The sequence below is a fragment of the Elaeis guineensis genome, chromosome 8 (assembly GCF_000442705.2).
Source record: "Elaeis guineensis isolate ETL-2024a chromosome 8, EG11, whole genome shotgun sequence".
In the NCBI taxonomy this organism is placed as follows: Eukaryota; Viridiplantae; Streptophyta; class Magnoliopsida; order Arecales; family Arecaceae; genus Elaeis; species Elaeis guineensis.
The window spans coordinates 125,099,363-125,123,724 of NC_026000.2; the positions used below are offsets into that span (position 1 = coordinate 125,099,363).

The 24,362-nt window shown below is 36.1% G+C and overlaps 1 protein-coding gene across 1 annotated transcript; it reads left to right on the forward strand.

Annotated features, from left to right (window-relative positions):
• Positions 1 to 14,790: 14,790 nt before the first annotated feature.
• On the forward strand, positions 14,791 to 22,464 carry LOC105049722 (probable histidine kinase 3). The gene is made up of 11 exons (XM_010929459.4): positions 14,791 to 16,144; positions 16,396 to 16,677; positions 17,320 to 17,489; positions 17,597 to 17,809; positions 17,916 to 18,102; positions 18,235 to 18,286; positions 18,371 to 18,600; positions 18,695 to 18,793; positions 18,878 to 19,986; positions 20,244 to 20,603; positions 22,094 to 22,464. Exons 1-10 carry the CDS (start codon positions 15,686 to 15,688, stop codon positions 20,506 to 20,508), a joined length of 3,066 nt encoding a protein of 1,021 aa, XP_010927761.2. The 5' UTR covers positions 14,791 to 15,685; the 3' UTR covers positions 20,509 to 20,603; positions 22,094 to 22,464.
• The last annotated feature ends 1,898 nt before the right edge of the window (positions 22,465 to 24,362 follow it).

The window sequence follows — 24,362 nt, forward strand, 5'->3', positions numbered from 1 at the left end:
AATTCTTTATTAATGAATTGGGGGAAGTGCCTCACTTCCTTCATTTTCCATCAGAAAAGATATGGATATTTAGAATTGGATGCAAGGGTCTAGATAACATAGAATGAAAAGATCAGGTGGGGTGCCACAATGGGTACATTATATTATGTTTCAAATTTGGGATTTTAACCCATTTCTGTATTAGAAAAATCAAGCCATTGATCAGCCCAGCGACCACCAAAACAACAGTGATTAACAAGTGAATCTATTCTCTCATACAGACTGTGAAAGGCTTGGCGGATCCCTCAGCAGATATAATCTTTTGGGCCTTGACCGACAGCTGATACACAGGCCAGGACATCCATGCCACAATAACTGCAACCGAGCTTTTAAGATCATTAATTTGAAAAGAACCAGACGATGGATCAGAAGTCATTCAGACAAGACATGCAAACCACCAGTTCTAGGGCTCCCTACTTGGCATTGGCACAGGAGCCATTAACATCTCCCACTTAAGCTTGAAATCATTTCCAATTATTTCACAAAGCAGTTACTTAGCAATTCCATTTTCTGGAATTGTTAAAGACTGTTGAATGCATGAAATTATTCTCATGGAAAGCTGAAGATGGAGTTCATTACTTGGTTTCCTACATACAAATGGGCTTTTTTTTTCCCCTTTTTTGTTTGTTTTATGCTTAATGGATTATAAACCTAAGAAATGATGATTGAATGATTCTAAACAAGCTTCTTTTCTACAAACATTTCTTCCCTTTGAAGCCTGCCTGCATAACTTAAAGCAACAATCTTCCAATCTAAGGGTTATCATTCCCTAATTAGGTTTCGAAGCCCATCTACAAACAACTTTGCAGCCAAACTCTTGACCTTTGGCCTATTATTTTCAGTCTAAGATTCTGACAATTGCACCTACTTTTGGAGCTACACCCCTAGAAAGCTGTCGCACAGTCTTGTGCCATGTGCGTGATGCGTGGAAATGCCTTGTGGGATGCACATGATGATTCAAGTAATAGAATATTGATGGAATTTGTTTCATTACACTATTACTGCTATTATTCTGATGGCACTGGTAAATACATTTCTATTTTGGATGAATCACTTGCTTCTACCTCTCTATGCATGGAGAGGAGTTATAATCCAATTTTCTCTTTGGTAAAGGATGGTGTGGTCTTTATGGAGGATCTTACATCCTTTAGACTTCATCCATGATTTGTCCAGAATTTTTCCTAGTTATTAGCTTGCACACTTGGGATGCTCTTCCATGGTCTAACTTTTGTTCAAATAAGCTGTCGAGTTTGGTCAAGCAAATTAGATAGCTAGGGACTCATCTCACTATCTTTTTTAGTTATGTCTGGCCTATGCTGCATACTTCTAAACATATCAAATTTTCTGGCTTCATTTGAAAATAAGTGCTGAAGTTTCAGTCACATCTGAAACTTAAAGAGATTAGATACCGTAAAATGGATTTGGATATTTCCTAATAGAAGGATTTGGATGATAGTAGTTGGCCTACAAAATTTAAGTCCATATCTACTTTGTGAAGGTCAAGACGATGGGTTGAAAGATGAAGGCTTGATGCATGGGATCTACTGGTGACGGCAACTGGTTCATGCACTTGGAAGGAGACATCATGAGCATCCATGTTAAAGAAGGCCAAATCTCATTTAAGTTGCTTCATGGTAGTACTTTCTTTTGGAACAACTAGTCGGATTTTCTGGAGACATCTCTTGAAATATAGTTTCAATCAGCCTTTCATTTCACTCCAACTGTACTGCTGTTTTAGTTTGCAGGCAATGTCTCCTGCACCATTGCTTGTTGTACTTACTTTCCTTTTTCCTTTCTCTCTGGTCTCTTTTTCCCCTCTTGCGTGTGACAACATATCATAATCAATTAGTTGTATCAAAAAAAAAAAATCTAAGATGTCCACCCCAATCATCAAAGATTGTTGGTGGATGCTGGCTTTTCTTGACTTTTCCTTGTTATGGTTCATTTCAAGAGAGGCAAATGATGCAATAGTTTATGTTGTGTTTTACATACTCAACCACACAGGAGTTATCCATTTCTCCTTCTGTTTATAAACTTTATATACCAACTCTATTTATATATATATATATATATATATATTATACTTAAAAAAGAAAATTCTAAAGATTAAAACAATTAAAATTAAATCAAGTAACCTTTTTTGTGATATAAATAATCATTGTACAAGTACTTAGGAAATAACAACGATTTGGTTACAGGTAACCATCTAGGTTACAAAGTTCCACGTGGATCCACCTCACTTAGCGAGCTTATCATGGGTGAATAATTATTACCTATGACTGTGATGTGACCTGCCAGTAAAAAAATAGAATAACAAACTCAATCATCCACATATTATAACAATAAGGCGGGTCCCACGGTTACTTCGAAGAAGACGTCATTGATTGGTTGGTTGATGTTTTTGGCCAAGCAGGCACGTCTCGTCTGGGTAACATGGGAGCGGGGTGGGGCCCGCGTTGACGAGCTTAAGCTATAGATTCCTTAGCCCTTTTCTTTGGCGTTTGTGCCGCCGTCCCAACCAAGTCATGCCGCCTGTGGAAAAAATTTTATGTTCTCTCCCTCTCCAATAATGCCGCGCATCCAACCGTTGTGACTGTTATTATACTAAAAATGCTATTTAGCCAGAAGAATTTCACAAACATATATTTTAATTTATTTATTATTATATTATGATGGTTGCTGTTAGCTGTTATAATAAGTTATCAAAACAAGGTAAGAGCATCATGATAATAAATATTCTATTAAGTATTATTTTTTAGGAAAATAATAACAATTATTTTTAACAAAATAAATATACTATGAGCTATATGGATATGCCAATTTTATGAGTACGTAGCTATTGCTGTATGTTACAGTAGGCATCATATACATTATATACTACAAGAAATTAAAGTTTTAATGGCAGCTTTTTTATATAGGCAAAATAATATCTATCTCTAAAAGAAATTTGCATATATAAAATGATTTATCTTTAGATCTGTAATAGCAAAAAATGTGGCCTTTAAATTTTAATTTATTAAAGTTTTTTTTGCCATGATAACTTTTTCTTTTGTCAAATCATAAATATTCCTCCAAAACTTTTGGTGAGGGTGATTAAAGAGAATTATTTTTATTTTTGCTGTTACTCTATTGCTATAATTCTTTAGCAGGAATTTATGAATTTTAAAAGTATTTTTTTACACTAAAAGTCTATATTATTATAGTATTGTCTAGGTACAGATACAGATGTGATTCAAAGAATGATTATTAAAGTTTTACACCATTCATGGCAGTGTGTACATCAACATAAGGAGGTTCGTTATTTCTTTTTTTATAGTAAATTTATTATAAATTCCGAATGGATGGGGAGGGAGGGAAGAATGGAAGGATTTGGAGGGATCCCTACAAGGGGACAAAGGCAGGGTGCATAGTAGTAGAAGTAGTTACGGCAGCTTGTCTGCCAACACCATGTGGTTTGTTTGTTGGTCTTGGTCCATGAAATCCGGAAGAGAAAATATTAGAAAAAAAAATAAAGTAAAGAATTGAAGCCGATTCTTTTTAACAATTCCTTTGATCATTAGACCAATGTTTGTATATCGACAAAGAAACTAATAAATTGGGATATGAATGAAGTGCATAGTTTAGATTATAAATTAGAGATCGTAAGTATGAAGTAGCTCAAGTCTATGGTCTAAAAAAATGGCTTTTAGGTGATAGAATTTTGACTAAGGATTCTTTTTTTTTAAAAAAAAAAAAATTGGAGATGTAGGGGAATGAAGAATTTTGATGAATATTCATCTAGAATCTAGAGCTATTGTCATAGTTCTGCATATAAATTAGAGTTGTAAGTATGATCTAAGTCTTACTCAAGGCTATGATATAGGAAATGGCTTTAAGTGACATAGAATTTTGGACTAGGAAATCATCTAGAACATGGTCTTGCGTCTTACAAAAACCAAAACTAATAATTGGTTGAAGGAAAATGGGTTAGATGACTTAGGAATGTGACAATCATAACCTTCCATGTTGACGTCGTGAAGGACATCATCACTTTGAATAATTTCTAGGGCTTACCGTCACTTTGATTAATTTCTAGGGCTCCAACCAAGTTGCATTGACAAATGTTGATGGAGGCCTATGTTAGGTATGTCTCAATTTACGTGCACTGCATGTTCTTGGAAGTTGGTGGTCTCTCTTAGGTGGGCCTTACTAAAATAGGTCCTACTATAGCCCATGGTTAGCCCAATCAAATAAAAACAAAAGGTAAAAAGGGGGTTAAAATTGGTCGGCCTTCTAGACCCACCATTTATTTTACCTAAAGTAGTAGGGGCGGCTGCATGCCTCCTAGCGTAGTGGTTGAATGTCTTTATCTTTAGGTACGTTGTCTCTTTTTTATTACACATAATTAAAGTCCATCAAACAACAAAGAAAAGCTCTCCCAGACCTTTCTATCATATTATTATATTCTCCCTCCTCTTATACTACTGTCAGTAGATAGGAGAAAGAGATGGAGGGTGGTACCAATGTGCACAAGTAGCTGTTATAGATGGCATGTGCTACGATTGAATCCTTCCTAAAGGCTATTCATTCCAACAGTTCTCCTTGGTTGATTGATTGACTCATGTTTTGCATATACTCAGAGTTGTGTTTGAAATTTTGAACTCAAGGCACCCCATATGATAGTTTGAGGAAAAGAAGAGTTCAATTTATTTAAGAATCAAATTAGGGAAAAATAGAGTTCAATATATATTTAGGAGTTTTATAAAAGAACCGATTTGATTAGAAGAGAGAGATAGAGAGAGTGTGTGTTTTTGATAGTTCATGCAGGTGAGTAATTGGAGGTTATTCTTAGTAAAGAAATTACAAATTGAATCAAGAGAGAATATTTATGATCGAAAAATTATATATAGTGTAGAATATTATTTTTAATAATAATCTTATGAATACCTATGAAAGAGCTGTGAAAGTGGGTACATGGATTGATTGTATAAATGGTATGGATTATTCTTGAGTCATTGAATGGCTAGGAGATTTATATGCCAGGACAAAGCTTAAATTAAGCTTATGCTTTAATAGTGTGATGCTTTTAAAAGTGCTACTGAATTATGTCTTATAAAGTTTTAGTCTATATATATATATATATATGAGAGGGATCTTTCTATTTGTCATCCTGGGCTAAAGTTTGACTAGGTATATTGATGTTTAGAAGTACCAAGGAGACTCATAATTCAACCTAAACATGGTGTACCATTGACATTCTCCACAAATTGAATTCATTTCTCTAAATGTTGAGGGTGTTGATTTGTTTGGATGCACTGAACTATCGCACTCAATGATCGCCTATGACATCATTCATGCAATTGCATATTGTGGAAATATGTATAAGGTGTTGTTTTGTTCATGTCCTTATAGTTAGAATATGGTATATAACAGTACAGCCTAATGGCATTATTATGTCTCTAGTAACAAGCCTAATTAATATGACTTGTTTCCAAGAGACTAACTATATAAGGAATGTTATTTTGCAATAAAAACCAAATCATAATATCTCATTGATGGAGAGGCTAAACATTTCTTATTGATATATATAGTTTCCTATCCATGAGATGAGTGGACATAGACATTACCTCAATTATATGGAGACATGTAGATTTCTAAAATATGTTTTATGTTTCCATTGTAGTTGTTAAGAAGAGTGCAATGAACAACTTCTTTGGGTAGTTATTGAAAATTTATTTTCATAAAGTTTTTTTTTTTCTTTTTTTTTTTTGGGTGGTTTCTTTTTGTTTGGGTGGGGGGTGGGGGAGGGAATAATACTACATAGGTATTGAAAGGTTATTAAACTGTAGCTTGAGTTCCTTGTGACCTCCCATTGATTTTCACAACGTGACTTTTGTCTGTTTCCTATCATTTCTAAGCAACTTTCTTCTTGGAGTAACATACTTTAATTTGATCGGTTGTCCTTTTTAGGGCAATTCAAACATTAAAACCACCAAATTTAAATTTTGTGACATGCTTTTTCCACCCCTAGCTAGTTCTCATTCACATGTGACTTACTTCAGCATAGGAAACTGTTGTGGCATTTTAGGTTACTGTTGGTTGCTGAGGAAGTAAGACAAGAAGTCCTTTCTGAAAATTGGGAGGAGTTTCTTTTGAAAAAATGAGTAAATAGGATCCATTAATTTTTTTTAAAAAAAAAAAGACAATTTTTTTTCCTCCAGCTCAGATATGACTATGAAGAAAGAAAAAAGGGTAAGGTGTGGGTGGATTAAGACAATTTATTCATGTCCTAACTATTTGCTTAAACAAGTAAGAGAATTTTTTTCAATTTTTTTCTCTCTATTCTATTAAATTTTACTTGCCTTTCTTTCTTTTTCCCAGCAAGCAAAAGTACTTCAATGTATCAAATATAACTTACTTATAAGCCTTGACATATCTATCAGGTGAGTGTACGTTTTGCCACAATTTTTGATGCAAATGTTTAATTAACTCCTACAGATAGCAAGGTGCTTCTATAGAGAGGAAAATATAAAAATATTTTAGGATGCCTATTAGTGCACATGAAAAGCGCCTTATACACACCTAAGAGTGGCTTGGTCACTTAATTTTCACCCCTAACCAATGTATCTCATCAATCCCTATGAGTCACACTGACCCCCGCATGTCATGTAGGAAAAAATGATTTTTGTACAAGAAATGGGCTTTATCTAGCATCGCTCTTAAAGTGACACAAGAATAAGAAACATATATCAAAGTGAACCTTGTTTCCTCTAAAATATGGAGTTTATCTTGTTAAGATCATGAATTTAAAATTTATTATTAAAAAAAAAAAAAAAAGATCTAACCTAGCTAGTTATGTTCCATAGCTATGCAGTAACCATGCTTGTCTTGAGTGTCATACTAAAAATTTGAATCTCAGTTCAAATAATTAAGATGGAGATTTCTTGTGCTTTGAATCACATTTAACTAAATCTTTTTACTAATATATATACTATTGTAATGTGAGTTCTAGGTTGTATCGCTCTACCCCCGAGCCACTTCACTTTTTCCAATATTCTTGATCTATCCCTTCTCAAATATAACACCATCATTTTCATAATATGCCCCACAAACTCTATCCACTTTCTCCTTAGTTATATTATTTACTATGTGTCTCTTTCTTATTTGGAGTGCAACTTCATGATAAGATGGACAACTTTGCTAGGAACCTAACATGCTGTTGGAGATAAACCATTCATCCATCTTTCTTAAGTGCATATGTAGTATGATTTTTCAAGTGTAGGACTCCCACATATTGGTTTGCAAACTACTCTTCACATTGGTTTCTCTTCTTTGCTCTGCTCCGTGGACTATGCGAGGTTGTCCCTGCTAATCATTATCACTCTCTCTCATTTCTTTTTTTTCATTTCTTTTAAATCTATCATTGAGATTCTTTTGCATCCCAATTATGTATATATTTTATCTTCGATCCAAAGATACCACCATATGGGTTCTAGCTTACCTCACACATGTGTTATGCATGTGCTAGTCATAGTCATATATAGACTAACCAAGTTGGGTCCTACCATTAGTAAACTAAAACAAATTCTACTCTAAGGTTGAGGCAATTTATAACATGCTTCAAATCAACAAATTATCTAACCTTTATTTCTTTCTCATAGGTGGGATTTTTTTAAATATATATTAATTAAACATATTTTGGCTATGCAAGCAAGCCAACTTTTCCAGGGAGATGTCCATCTCAACCAAGCAACCTAAGGGCCTTTCATTTAGTTTCCAATAATATAATGAAAAAATAGTCCCATCTTGAAAGTGAGATCCAGTTGGAGTTTTCTAGAAGGATGGGTTACCCACTTAATCATCAGTCCTCAGAAAAGGGCATTAAACAATTAAAAAGGCCCCTTCCTAGCCAAGCATATCACTAAAACCTAACCTATCCCAAGGGAAAGTCCATCAATTTGTCCCACTCCAAAGGCACAAACTAAACTCCCCTGTTGGAAGCCCTAGGAGGCTGACAAGGTGACCAAAGCCCAATAAAAGAAAAGGGTACATGGATCACAGTGATGAAACCATCTCTTCTGTCCAAGATAAGGTCCATCAGGTGAACAGTGGACTGATGAGGGCTGATTAGTTGCATTAAATGCATCCCAGGTGGCGTTGCTACCGGAGTCAAACTTTCTCTCCAACGCGTACTCGGTAGGCAGGGGCAACTTTTACTTTTCAAAGCCTAATTGGTCACCTCCGCTGAAAATAAGGATAGTTTCACCAGCATGCACAGGTGATGGATGCCTCATTGATCAAAATTATATCTTGCACCCGGACCAAATCAGATGTCATGCTGATCTCCCTTTCTGAGTGATGGGAGGGAGAGATCCATCCAAAAGATTCCATGTTGATCACTTGCTGCTGGTCTACGACAATCTAACTCGAGAAGTTTGTCATTATTATTACTTTTTGTCCCTTTAGCACATTCTCCATGCATACTATTACAAATAAACTAATGTATATTAATAGTTTTGATTCAATTTGATAGCAAGCTTATTTTAAGTTTGCTGTTCGATAGAATAGTTAAGCCTGGATATTATTTTTGATCTTGGTAATGCACAAGCCAAGCTCAAAAAATAGCTAGCTAGGGCTGATATTTGGCTCACTATTGGGGTATTTGAGCTGGTTTTGAATAATTTTAATGAAATTTGTTTTGATACCAAGTACTAGAGATGTTCATGGATTCGGTCAGATCAGTTTGAAGCTAAACTACAGATTGAATTGATTTAAATTGGCTATTTATAAAAATTGCTTGAAACTGATCTGAAAATTTTGTTTCGATTTGGTTTATCGGATTGATATTATATCTTGTGTACAAAAATATAAGAAAAAATTAAAAATTAAAATTTTTATATGTATGCATATATATATAGGTCGAGTCAGGTTGGATTGGTTTGATTTTTATATACACATAGGTCAGATTAGATTGGTTTGAATTGATTTTTTGAAAACTCAAATCAAAACCAAACAAAATTTCTTGAGTTTAAGAGTTTTACAAACCGAAATTAAATCATTTTTTTTTAATTTAAGAATTTCTCAAATCGAAATTAAAATAAATTTTAAAATAAATCAATGATATTTGTCTTCCAAGAAAAAAGATTTATAAAGATGCAATTTAAGTATATTATAATATAATATTTTTTTTATTTTCATTTTATTGCATCAATACATTGCTGATTCTAGCATTAGTGACAAAAAATGACCATTTTTACATGAGCTTGCTAGCAACCTTACTTGCATCAAATATTGAACTTGAATCTTACAACTCATCATGGTAAAAAAAAACATGATGTATGAAATATTCTAAAGTGATGAATAATCCCTACCTAGCATCATATGATTAAAAACATACTGCTGCGTCAGCTGGCACATTAAAGAAAAAAAAAATTAGCACCAAAATCCACCCTTAGCGGTGGTCAATTTTGTTGGTGAGCTATGAGCGGGAGGTAACCTTACCGGGGCGGACGGTAACTGCACCCGCCCACTTCCGTGTTTGGTCTGGTTCCAGTTCCGCATGTGTGGGACGGCATTGACGCCTTCCCACCCGACACGCACGAGAGCGCGGCCAAATTCGACACGTGGCCGCACGTAACGGGTAAATCGATCGGAGCCGTTCACGTTTCTTGTATGAACAATCTAGATCTGTCCACGTGGAGCACGTGATCGCCTTGGGCCCGTCGCTGTCGGCTTTGGGAAGGTGGGTGGTGATGGGCTAATCATGACGGGGACCAGCTCAGCCTTGCAGCTGGCCTTCTCACTACTTTGCCACCTCACCACAGTTTATTTAAGAAATTGCCATTCTCTCGTCCTCATCCACATTCTCATGATGCCATTATTTTCCCTTGGGGAGAGGGCAGTTGTTATGTTTGGTTGTTTGGAAAATGAAAATGTAGGAAAAAAAATAAAAAATTATAATCAAAACATTTATTTGTATTAGTAATCAGACACATGTAATATATATTTAAAAAATATAAAAATTTTAAAAAAATTATATATCTCCATATATAAAGAGAATATTGAAAATTAGATATGTCAAACTAGATTTTAGAAACGAAATTTTGAATAACAGGTAAGCAAGAAAGCTTGCAAATCCATATCATGACGAGAAAGAAAAAGAAAGAGAAGCTCTATGATAAATTTATTATTTTTATTCTACTTTCTCCTATTATTTTCGCCCCATCCCAATCTTACCAAGTCTTTTTTTAACAAATATACATACATAACATGTGTAGAATAGTAGTAAATTATGAGTGCAGTAACATGATCCCCTTATTTTTGCATCATTATATTACTATCTTTATAAACAATAATTAGAAACTAATTATTTCTTTTCCTTTTCTAAGAGCTAGGATTTTGATTATTTTTTCTAAAAATAATCAGATTTATTTAAATATGGGTTAGTTATGTATTGCAAGTGACAAAGAAAAGTATTGTTGGAAAGAAAAAAAAAAGAGATAGACAACTAGGAAAACAATATCCTTTAAAATCAAAAAAAAATTATTTTTATATTTAATATAGATATTTGTAATTTTTCACTATCCAAATGGATAGAAAATATGACCTAAAACTATTAGTTTTCTAGTTCTTTCCTCTTCACCAAATATACCCTAAGTCAAGCCACTCCACAGGCATGATTAGTATTACCTAAAAGATACTTTAATGACTTTTATGAGAAATAAATTAAAAATTAATTTTAAGAGAAGCAAGAAAACCTATAGCTTTTCCTCCTCTTTTTATAAAGCAAAAATAGTGCCAAACATGCCATATGTCTCATTTTAATATGATGCCTAGCTTTGAATGCTATACAGGATGGAAAACTAATTGGAGAATGGAGTGATGATTATCCATATTACTCTAATATCACTTTCATCTTGTTATCATTCAATCTCATTCCTTTTTTTCATCTTTTCCTGTATTATCTTGTGATGAAAATTTAATACTAATATGTTTTTGCCCATCTAGAGTTCTAATTATCCAAACTTGAAAAAGTATGGTGGGTTTAAGAGTGCTTGGTATTTTTCTTTTTATTTGTTTTTTCTCATTCCTTTGTTCTTTTGTAGAGCGGGACCAACCTAGCTTGGCACCTTTTTTTTAAATGAGTGGAAAAGTTACTTAAATAGCTGATGCATAGCCTTTTGCATTCTCTTTCTAATTAGTGTCTTATGGGTTACCAAGCCAAGGAACAAATAGTATGGTCATGCATTAGTTCCTCAACTATTTACATGTAGTCTCCTATTTACTAAAGCATTTATTGTTTTTATTTTCAAGATCATTTTTTTTTTCTAGACCATAATAAGGTGTTGAAGTCATTTAATTTAATGGATAAAGATGGGATCCAAGCATTCATATTATATGATTAAAAAATTGTGGTGAACATATATAAGAGCTACTATTTTATGAGCATTTATGCTTGGTCACTTTTAAGTCTTATATGAACATGGATCCCACTGCACTTATTTTCTGCTGATTAGTTGTTTTGACTGTGAAGCATTTTGAGGTACATATTATTGAGTTTTAGGTTGTATTTAATATATTTCTTTAGATTTCTGCTCTTTATTCTTCAAGGAGATGGATGTTTATTGAGTTCTGTCTTTGCTAGGAAGTGGAATATTTTTTATTAGTATATAATGCTTTCCTTAGGGATGCTTATCTTCCTTTTTATTTTCTATCCATCATTTTATTGTTTCAATAAAATCTATAGCAATTTTTTTTATCCATCAAATTTGGAAAAAATTGTCATTTACCTAGTCTTGCCTTTGATTGCTTTTACCTTTTTATTTTTTTAAGGAATAGTAAAAAGAACATTGCTGGTCCCTTTCTGCCTAACAAGTGGAATTTTTTGGTTCAAGTGTTCAATGGTACATCTTCATTCTCAAGTATTTGAACCCTGCACAATTATGATACTAGATGAGTCTTCCTCCTTTCTCGAAAAGGCGAACGCTAAAAAAATAACAAAAACACATGACAATAATAGCAAATCAAGAATCAGTTGGTAAACTAAATTTTCTGATATTATAATTGCCAATGCTACAGCTAAAGGATGACTAGATCTTATTCTATCAAGGAAAACATAATCTCATGTATAACAACCATTATTCTATTAAATGGATAATAGATAACTAGTACATAACAATGATAGACCCGGCTACAATACACAGAAATGTACGTAGCATGATGGGATCATCGACCATCACAAAGTGATGTTGGTGGTTATGATGAACGATAGCAGAGGTTGAAAGCAGGGCTTTTGATGACACAAATATCCACGAGGCCTATGGTCGTCATGTACCAATGCCTTATCTTTGGCCGCCTTTGTATGCAGGTATCATAGGATAGACTCAAGGAGAAGCTGTTTCCCAATTTATAGTTTAATTAGCAGGTTCCCACTTCTAATAAGATAATAATAAGGTCTTATATAGTGGATGAAGCATCTCCCACTTCTCTTTCTTGTGTAGTTTTCTAGCACGCATTCTACGTCATGTAAAATGTGGTATACTTGCAGGCCTGGATTAGACAAGGTTAAAGTATTGTGGAGGGAGGATAATTAAAGACTCCCACTTTAGTTTCTCTCATTGTTTTTAGAAGGTATTCTATGTACCATTAGAAAGGTTATAAGCTTAAGAAAATGATGTTTTCAATAATATAGTGGACGAATGAGTCTTCTATATGCACATCTTTCTCTGAACTCATCTCCTTGCTGACAAATGATGGTTGACATCATGGAAGCATTTTCGAAAGGAGAGAGAAGATGAAGAGACATAAACTTGTAAAAAAGGCCTCTCGACGCCTTTTAAAGCAATTGCCGAAGAACATGATGTGAATTATAGTGTGTTAGATTAGTGATCTTCCTTGAAGTTAGGTCCCAGGTTCTAGTTGTCCAAATAAAATAAAGGAATATGTTTGTGGAAGCTTAGAGGGAGATTTGGAGTGACATAAACAAAGAGGAAAGCGATGGGAAACTACTGCAATTGGTTTGGAGGAAATGAAACGTAGCCCAAATGGCAATTAAAGGATGGGAGTTTCAAGATAGGTTGAGTACTAATTTAAACAAAGGAACCAGTGACCGCAAACGCATGTTTGTTTATCGTATGAAGCAATTACTTTATTCCAAGACCTTGACCTTGGAATGATAGGATGAGGCTTTTTGTCTGTGCATAGATCGCAGGTATTGAGTTCCACCATATGAGTATAGCAAGAATGAGGTTTTAATCATGTGTACCAATGGTAAGAAATAATGCTCAAATATAAATTAATCTCTATTTTTTTTTAAAAAAAAGAAGTTACATATGCTTTTAAAACTACATGAAAGCTGCAAGTAGATGCTCTTAATGATGATAGCTAAAAGATGCAAAGAATTAGCCCACCCTAGTAGGTTCAGGGTCCAAGATTGGAACCCAAGATAGGTCCTGAGTCATTGCCCAAAATACTTCTATCAAAGTAAATTTTAATTTTGTATATAGTATTACTTGAATTGTTCTTGAAATAGTGGAAGAAGACTTACCTAACTTTCTGGTCAAAAACTACTACATGCCCCAATTTCTAACGTAAACCAATTCATTTCAAATCAGGCTAGATTAGTAGAAGTTTAATCCTGTTTGATGTGATTTGGGTGATGCGTGCTCACTTGTAGTCAGTAGCAAATCTGGCTAATTTTTGCCAACATAAACAGGGTAATTGCTTCTTTATCCAATAATGGACTAAATCTATATGGTTTTTGAACTAGCTACTCTACGTGGCAAACCTACCAATGTATCCTGAGCTTTATTTATTCTTAGAAAGAAACCATAATCGAAATTAATGGCCTGGAAAAATATATTCCACATGCATCAGTGCATACCAAATGTAAATAATCCCTTGGGTGTTATACCAGCTAAGAATATTCCACTTATTCTTCGTGGAGGTGAAAGGAAAGACAAATTACTCATTCCATTGATTCAATTTAATGTAGATCCAATTAATTTAGATTTTTAATTTATTTAATAATTAGATCGATCTAGATCGATAATTTTTTGATTTATTTTATATTTGATTGGATCCATCTCTGGTTCAATCTAATCTAAGTATCATCGATCGAGCGACAGAATAGTTGGGAAAGGAAAAAAAATTGTTTTTTAGATTTAATTGGGAAAAAAAAAACTCAACAGCTGCCTCAGAAGGTGGAGCTTTATGATGGCCCCACACCTCATCACCTCATCATAGCTATCCAAATTCCAAAGAGCAGCTAAAACTACACCAAGCTCAACTGGAGGGATAAGTCCGTAGCCCTCTATAAAGGAGCCTCCTTTCACCCTCCACTCCCTCCTCTCTCTGTGCCCCTAGCTCTTCTTACTCTCCCCATCAAATGCCTCATGTCCCTCTCTGAACCCCCCACCTACCCTTTTGGCCAAACTCCCTCCACACCAAGAGAGCCATACACCACTGTCCCTGTGAACTGGAACAACCCATCCCCTGTTCCAGTGGGGAATAGAGAGCAATAAAAGGGCCATTTTGGTCCAGAAGGAAAGGAAAAAAAAGCCAATAGCCCCCACAAGAAGCAGGGCAATTGCGTGCAGGGCTTGTCCACTCCTCTGATTGGGATGGGAACACAGAAAGGCAACTGATCTGTGCTGAGTGGAGAAGTGTGGGATGCCTTTCTGGCCCTTTGTTTATTGTGGATTACTCTGTTATATCTCTGTTTTTAGTTTTTTTAGTTATTTTTTTTAATTCAATTCCTTTGGAGGAGGATAATGGCCTTGGCAATCAGACACCTCTCCCCACCTTATTCCCCATCATTCTCTCTCAGGAATCTCCTTTCCCAGAGCCCATGAATCAGGACTCCCTCCCACTCCCATCACCACCGCCATCCTTCCCATCATCCTCCCCCCAGCTTCTCCTGTTCCTAGTCAACCTTTGAAACTCACTAGTTTTTGGCCTATCCCCTGTTTGATTCCAGGAGCTTTGGGTGCAGGAGCTGAGCTGAGCTGGTTTCTGGCTGATTCCTTCATTTTCTGTGGTTAGATTTCCTGGTTTGTGCTTCAGGTCATTGTTCTACAGTTCAAAATTGGGTCTTTCTGGCTTTTGATCCATCGCTTGTTGCATTCCTGTGGGCAGAGAGTGGGAGCTGGGCTTTTGTGGCGCTTTTCCTCCTTGTTTGTGTCTCAGGTCCTTATTTAATAGCTCAAAATTGGATCTTGTTGGGGTTTCTGGGTGCTTTTTGTGATTTGGGGCTTGCTTAGGAAGCTGAGGATTGTGTGGAGTGAGGAGGAGATTTAGAGAAAAAATATCTCCTTTTCTATGATGTTTTGGATTTCTTTCCTTTAGGTGCGTTTTATTTGGTTCCTGCCCCATGTGAGATTTGATGGTTAAAAGGAGCATTTTTAGGTACTTTATTTATGTGTCCTTGGGGCAACTAGGGATCTCTCCAATTTTTCTTTTTTAGCCTTGGATGATATGTTATTGTTCTTGTATAAGCCAAATAAGGCTATTTGAAAAGGCTCAATAGGAAAAATTTTCCTTTTCTTTGCATTGAAGGCAACAGTACTTCCCACCTTTCCGTTTCTCCACACCCGAAGCCATAAAATAGCTTTGCCCTCTATTTTGATTCCCAGTATTAGATCAGATAGGTGTTAGATGAGTACTCTGCATGCATTTGGGCTTGGATTTGGTGTTACTGTTTTTGATGGTATGTTGGTGGCTATTCTCTGAGATCCCCATGACTTGTATCATTTATGCTGATATAATGGAGCGGAAGGCTGCTTTCCTTGGTGATAAGAGCAAGCTCTGGTTGGGAGACAAATTCCTGCCCCGAGGCTGGAAGAGTCATCTTTATAACCACTACTTTGGGTCGAAGAAGGTCAGAGAAACATGGTGGAGGAAGCTTCTGATTTTGTGGGTGGTTGGTTGGTTCTTAGTGTCTCTGTGGATCTTCTGGTTGATGAACTCCCAGGCTGTCGAGAAGAGTAGGGAGACGCTTGCTAGCATGTGCGACGAGCGTGCTCGGATGCTTCAGGACCAGTTCAATGTGAGCATGAACCATCTTCAGGCGTTGGCAATTCTTGTCTCAACGTTTCATCATTCCAAGGAGCCATCTGCCATTGATCAGGCACTATACTTCTTCTCAGCTTCTCTCCCTTTCAAATTGTTTTAGCTGTCTATTTGTTAATCTGTTGTTAGATCGAATTACTTAATGACTAACTAGATCATATTTGGTTGGCTAATTTGATCGAATCTTTTAAAATGAAATGATAATAATCACTACTGAATTCTTCTCCCTTGAAGTAATTAGTTTAATGTTACTCTTTTGCCGACATTCTGAAAGTTGAGAGAATGCCTAACTAAATTCTTGGTATGCAGATGACTTTTGCAAGATATGCAGAAAGAACTGCTTTTGAGAGGCCGCTGACGAGCGGTGTGGCTTATGCTGTGAAGGTTCTGCATTCTGAAAGAGAAGAGTTTGAGAGGCAACAAGGATGGACTATCAAGAGAATGGACTGCACAGAGCAATCCCCAGCTCGTAATGATGACTCGTTCCCTGAGACCCAGGAGATATCACCAGCGCAAGATGAATATGCTCCTGTCATCTTTGCCCAAGATACCTATAAGCATGTGATATCTGTGGATATGTTATCTGGAAAGGTAGAGACTGAGACTTGTATTCCATGTACATCTTGTCTTCCATTAGCTTTCTTTTTGGTTACAAAATTCTGGATGAAAGCACCTTGATAGTGAAGGTAGGAAATTTACTCAGGTTCTAGAAGAGATGCTCCATAAAACAGTATCCATTAAGGCTTTCTTTTTTCAATTTAGTTCCAATTTTTTATCATTTGTATTGGCAAATGAGGAAGCACCTTCTTAAACTAACGAATAACTTATTAGCTAATACGATCATCTTTTATCAGGCAGAGGTAATAAGCATGCTAATAAGCACACTGAGCTCTTAATTTTATTGCGAAATTAGGTTAGGCTGATGCAAGTAAGGAAATTTTGACTTCTGATCTAGTAGGGCTTTTCGGGTGGTTACCCCATTCTTTGGTTCACGGGGCTTTAGCGTGCCAAAGTTCTGGGATCACTGATGCATGTCCGTCATTATTCAACTGTTGAATGGAATGCTTGATTAGTCATCTATGTGTGTTGATGGTTATATATATCATTTTTCAGACCCTGTTTTCATTGGAATATTCTGTGAAACTTTGTTTCAAATAGATCAAATTATATAACACTTTATGTTTTTTCACATTACTATTAGCTATCAACTTAAAATTATCTGTTCATGTGCAGGAGGATCGTGAAAACATTCTACGAGCTAGGAAATCTGGGAAGGGAGTCCTAACTGCTCCTTTTCAGCTGCTAAAATCAAAACGCCTTGGGGTTATTCTGACATATGCAGTGTACAAAAGAGAAATTCCTTCAAATGCAACACCTGTGGAACGTATCCAAGCAGCCATAGGGTGAGTAACGAACATGTTATGCATTAAAAGTTCCTACTCAAGAATAATACATTCATCTATGCTATCAAAAGAGAGATTTAGATTCTAATTCAATTTGGCTTAAGCAGATACTTAGGAGGAATCTTTGATATAGAAGCGCTGGTAGATAAATTACTTCACCAACTTGCTAGTAAGCAATCCATTATTGTCAATGTGTATGATACCACCAATCCTGACGAACCAATCAGGATGTATGGTCCAAACATGACCGGTACTGGTATTTACCATAACAGCACCCTTCACTTTGGCGATCCATTAAGAAAGCATGAGATGCATTGCAGGTAATTGGCATGACTTTGTTTTATAGAATACTTCCAGAAAATAGGATACACATTTCCTTGCAGCAACTAGAAATATTGTTGATACTCCTCTACAACTTCATTTTAGGTTCAAATACAAGCCACCATTGCCATGGCTTGCCATAACAACATCAATCGGAGCTCTTGTGATTGCCTTACTAATTGGATATATTTTTCATGCTACTGTCAACCGCATTGCTAAAGTGGAAGATGATTACCGGGAGATGATGGAACTCAAAAAACGTGCAGAAGCAGCAGATGTTGCAAAATCTCAGGTAGGTTATGCCATGTTAGCCCTGGAGACCACAAAACTCTTTTGTTCCTTTCAGGGCATTGATCTTTGCTTGAAATAATTTTAGTTTGATTTGTGCTCCTAATACCGATGGTTCCATTTCATGTCTCTGTAGTTCTTGGCCACTGTATCTCATGAAATCAGAACTCCGATGAATGGAGTTTTAGGTGAGGAATTGAAACATTTTCTTAGCAAAAGTAATGTCGAGAGTACTTTAGCATGATGCATGTTGACAAAGTTTTAAACTTTAGGGATGCTGCAAATGCTTATGGATACTGATCTGGATATCACACAGCAAGATTATGTGAGAACAGCCCAAGAAAGTGGAAAAGCTCTTGTATCACTTATAAATGAGGTTCTGGATCAGGCAAAGATTGAATCCGGCAAGCTTGAGCTTGAGGCTGTCAGATTTGACTTGCGAGCAGTTCTGGATGATGTCTTGTCACTTTTCTATGGAAAGTCCCAGGAAAAAGGAATAGAGGTAGCTGATAATTTTAAGCATTCTGTTATCCATATATTTCCATGTTTCATCTTCTGATTCCATGCCACTGTTTTTGTGGGGTCCCTGAGAAAAGTTGGCAGTTTTTGTTTCTGATCAAGTTCCCGAATTTCTTGTCGGTGATTCTGGAAGAATCCGGCAAATCATCACAAATCTCATGGGAAATTCCATAAAAGTAAGTAGGTACCTTTCTTTGTATGTGAAGAAGGTCGATTCTTATAAAAATGAATAAGTGGTTGCACATTTTTCCCTCTTGCAGTTCACAGAGAAAGGGCATATTTATGTGACTGTTCATCTTGTCGAAGAGATGATGAATTCATTGGAAGTGGAAACAGAAGCTCAGCCGGTGAATACCTTGAGTGGTTTTCCTGTGGTGGATAGAAGACGCAGCTGGGAGAGCTTTAAGATATTCAATCAGGATTTGTCTATGACTGAGCTGTCTTTTCTGTCAACCTCTTCGGATCCTATTAACCTAATCATATCTGTTGAAGATACAGGGGTGGGAATCCCTCAAGAAGCCCAGTGTCGGGTGTTCACCCCTTTTATGCAGGTAGGCCCATCAATTTCACGCATTCATGGGGGCACTGGCATTGGACTTAGCATCAGTAAATGTTTGGTTAGTCTCATGAAGGGAGAGATTGGATTTGTGAGTGAACCCCAGATCGGTTCCACTTTCACCTTTACTGCTATCCTTACGAGAACATGCAACAATTCAAACGAGTACAAATCATCCGAATTTCAAGGGATGACTGCATTAGTGGTCGACCACAGACCGGCCCGTGCAAAGGTCACAAGGTACCATCTCCGGAGGCTTGGTATTCATGCTGAACTAGCCAGTGACCTAAACCAAGTTCTTCCCAGAATAACTAATGGAACATTAATGGTAAACATGGTTCTTGTCGACAAGGAAACATGGCTGAAGGATGCTAATCTCTGGCCTCTTTTTATTAGCAAATTAAGGAAGGATGACCAGACAAATATTCCAAAACTTTTTCTATTAACAAATCCTAGCAGTTCTCCCAAAAACAGTCCCGCTAGCTCTGCAGAATATTTTTCAACTACAATCATGAAGCCACTCAGAGCGAGCATGTTACAAGTATCTCTGCACCGAGCTATGGGTGGTGGAGACCGGGACAATTGCCGAAATGGAGGAGTGCCTCGATTGTCATTGCACAATCTTCTTCATGGGAAGCATATTCTGGTTGTGGATGATAATATCGTGAATCTAAGAGTAGCTGCCGGTGCTTTGAAGAAGTATGGAGCTGAAGTAACTTGTGCAGAGAGTGGGAAGAAGGCAATAGCAATGCTCAAGCCACCACACAAATTTGATGCTTGTTTCATGGATATTCAGATGCCAGAAATGGATGGGTACATCTCATTATCTTGCTTGGCCAGATATCTCTTCTTCTCTCTTTATTGTTTGAATTGCAATTAATGATGACTTCTACCACAGTTATCATGTTTTCTCGAATTTTAACTGGAGATTCATTTTATTGTTGCAGTTATCCTTGCATTGTCCTGAATTTGTTTCTTCTAAATGGTTCTGTATTCTTGTTATACAGCTTTTCTTAACTTATGATTTAGTTGTTTTCTAAACTGTGAAACTGCACTCTTTAAATTCTCAGATTTGAAGCTACCAAAAGGATACGAGAGATGGAAAATGATCTGAATGATCGAATACAACATGGGGAAGTGTCACTAGAAGCTTATGGAAATGTCTTGCATTGGCAGACTCCCATATTGGCCATGACGGCAGATGTGATCCAGGCAACACAGGAGGAGTGCCTAAGGTGTGGAATGGATGGCTATGTATCAAAGCCATTTGAAGGAGAACAACTGTACAGAGAAGTAGCTCGCTTTTTCAAAACCACCATGAAGAAAACTCAATAGGGAGAACTAAAATATGTACAACAGCAGAGGACATTGGCATGAAGGTCCATTAGTTGCAGTATGCGGCATCTGATAAAACAGAGTTATTTTGAAGAGTAAGCACTTTGAATTTTATATGATTACCTCTATATGATCGAATGGATTTTTATTTGTTGAAATGCTGTGATGTAGCTTCAGATAATATTAACCTATCTCATGGTTCTAGAACGTTGCGGCATGTTCTTAGTGTACATAATTCGCACATTTGCATAGCAATACATCCATCTGAACTTGAGATAATTATGTGGTGACTCAGACATTTTTATGTCAGATTATTTATATCTGTATGTTCACCCATTACTATGCTAATGCACGTCAAGTTATGTATTTGTTTATGATAACATGTCCCACTGCATTGAAATAAGATGATCAGAGAGGAACCACTACAAAAGTTGTCTTGTGAAAAAGGTAAATTGGAAGTGTTGAAGTAACTCAGTGAACCAAATAACAAAACCATAACATTGCTATTCTTAACAGGTAAAAGATACAGAATTTAGAGATGGTAAGGTAAAGGTTTTGCAGAACATGATGCAAATTTTTTCCTGAGTGTATGTCATGATCTAATCAAACTAGGAAGCAATAATTTTGCTATCCTCTACACTAAGTACCTTCAGTTTGAATGCAATGCACTTCAACTTACCGCTTTTCTAAGATCTTCACTAGGAAAAAGAAATAATTCCATATCCATTTTTGGATGCGCAGTATTAGTGGAAGAGGAAAAGTATGAGGTCAAGCTTTTAACTCTATGAAATTTCTTAGCTACTTGAATTCGTATAAGTTGATGATCATTTGATAATTATTCTCTTTGATAAAAACCTTAATGGATAACACTACTGAGTTGCGATTCAAATAACTTTTGAATATAGTTTCTGAAGTCAACACTGATGATGAAAAAATTGCAGCCCACATAACTTGGTTTTATTTTTCAATTATTTCACTCTGAAAGCATTACCTCTAGATATAGCGGCTATAACTCAAACTTTGAGTAACATTAGCGAGTCTATACTTTTCATCTACTGACAAAGTAATACAAATCTTTCTTCTACTAAACAATGTAGCCTAAAATCTCAAATAGCTTTTTAACTAATACCTGAAAATGTTTGGAACAAGCTCCATTCTCAAACCTAATATCCAACTTGAGCAAACCTGGTGCCTTAAAACTAAAAAATTTCGGTCGACCATGTTATAAAACATAACATCTAGACTGCAGAACTGCTAGGTTGAAATGAAGATGCTTTCTTGATTGCAACTTTAATTTGACCGTTCCAAATGCATTGGTAATGCTGTTGAAGCCTGATCTTCTACTTAGCCTGAACTAATGAATCTTTGTGCTATTGAACAGATTGTGCACTCTTTGTCCTGCTGTTTTTAGGGCTTATAGATTTAAAATGTTTTATGTTTCTATCATGGATGCCGTTAAAATCTCCAGATTCATGAAACTGAGTCATTTGCTATTTCTGGTTGAGAGAAATACTGTATGTTTCGTTTTTATTTTGATACCATCTATATAACTCTGTTTTTATATCCTTCTGCATTTGCCTACCAGAGATGAAATTTGGAGATGGAACGAGTATTTTCTGTTCCTCATCTCGCTGAGAATATCCAACATATGGTACAATTTATGCATAGAGAGCTACATAATCGCAAATGCAATTTTCATTCTCAGCACTGTATAAAGGAGAAACACCTTGTACTTGTTGTTGATTCTGGTGCCAATATCCTCTATCTTGTAAAATAAACTGGATCCTGAAAAATTTCTTGGCCGTGCAGAAATGTGGAGTGTACAGAGATGAACAGTCGGTTCAGATTTTTGTTTATTTCTTGAGTATGTGATAATGCATGTATTCTTCAGTAAAGAAGAAATTCATAGATGTAAATTACACAGTCAAATAAAGATTGATGCATTAAGTGGCAAAATCAATCCTTCAGTCTTTTTGTATATAAATGACTTTAGTCTCTTTTTCGTCAAATAAGTTGGATTTTTGTCTAAAGATTTGGCTTTTGTGATCTCATGAATTTTCTTTTATGGATGCCTTTTGTATTAATTTTTATTCTTTATTATTATGTCATATGGGACCCCATCCTAAGATGCTGATCCTATACATGTTTTTCATTCAAACAGCACTAACCAGGAGAATGATCATCTTGTATTGTAAAAGTCCAAATGTAGGCTGCTGATGGATGATTAACTAAAAAGACTGAGCCTGACCATTCAGTTCCTCATCATTTTCTTTAATTTTCTAACTGTTTGATAGCCATAAGCAACAAAGTTTGTTCCATTTATTTAGGATGGTCAAAATCCATACTGTCATTGTTTACCCTTTTTTTTTTTTGGTAACACGTTATTGTTTACTATTTGGGCCCTTAATTTCAAGGTCTGCCCTCTGATTAGTATGAATCATCTCAAATGGTTATTCACTGTAGTCCATATGGATGACCCTTCTTTGATTATTTTTCTTTCTAACCCTACTTTCACTTTTACCATGTCCATCTCTTCATCATCTCTGCTGTCACTGTATTTGATTTATGTTCATGTACTCTCCTTTTGTAGCCAACCCTTCAATTTTCAAAGTCAAGCCAGCCCCTGCTTTGTGAATTGCTTTTCTCTATGTTCCATGATAACATGTGCATCTCCACTTGGTGCACTTTTCTGGTCAACACAGCCTTATCTCCCTATCTAGTTTTGTAATAAATCCACAGTAGCTAATAATCTCTATGTTACCTTTCCAGAAAATGTAGAAATCTGGCATAGCTAGATATTAGGTCTGGGGTGTTTCTATATTCATCCTAGTTACATCCTTAATGTTGTACTTCAAGTTCTTTTCTTTCTTTTTTTTTTAATAAAAAAGATTTTCTATCATGCACCAAGGGTATCTCACAATCTTAAAAAGCAAATGCTATTCGGTAAAACAAACCAAAGTTAGGGGTAGCCACTGAAGGAAAAAAGCTATTTGATAAGAGTAGATAACAACCCTACCCTCACCACCACCTTAGGAGCAACCTAAGAAGGTCCAAATCCTACCATAATATTTCTTTTGGTCAGGCATGAGTGGCTACTCAAGCAATAGAGGCCAAGCAACTTTTTGTGTTCCAACCTTTTGTGGTGCCTTTTACATCGCAGAGAGTTGCATCGACTTGGATAGCCCCCACATCATCCATCTTGGAGACGGATGCTCAGTGCTATACATGATGCATGCCATAAGCGGCAGCCATCCGTGTCCAAGATAGATGATTTGGTAGAGCTTTCACATCACAAATCGCACCATAGAGGATCCTGGAATCAACTGTTTTCCCAGAGGCTACCTTGATGATGTTAATTGTAGCTGTTGAACTAAACTGTTACAGCTTCAATTGATAATTTAAAAGGAATCTACTGAACAAAAACTCAGTACCTTTCAACACATAGAATCTTCATTTGAAGTGTAACTGTGAGGCCCTATTTTCTGATCCTTAGTTGTTCACCATCAGCTAATTAGACTGAGATAAAAAGGGGAGAGGAAAAAGCACTTGAGAAACAACACCCAAGAATGAAAAACCTAACACAAATTTACAGCTCCACATCCATGCAAATTGGTCGGCTGTTTTACAAGGATTACAACCAAGTACCCAAAAGAGATACAAACAAATCATGCTTCAAAACTTTAATCAAAGCATCTGTACTGTTTGTCCCTGCAAAGGGCAAACTGGTGTTGAGATTGGATAAGTGAACTCCTTTCTCATGCTGCGTTAGGGCAAACCAAAAAGTACAGAAATTGTATATGAGCTATCACCCCCTCCGCAGGACAAGAGCAATTAAACCTCATTAAGATGCATCA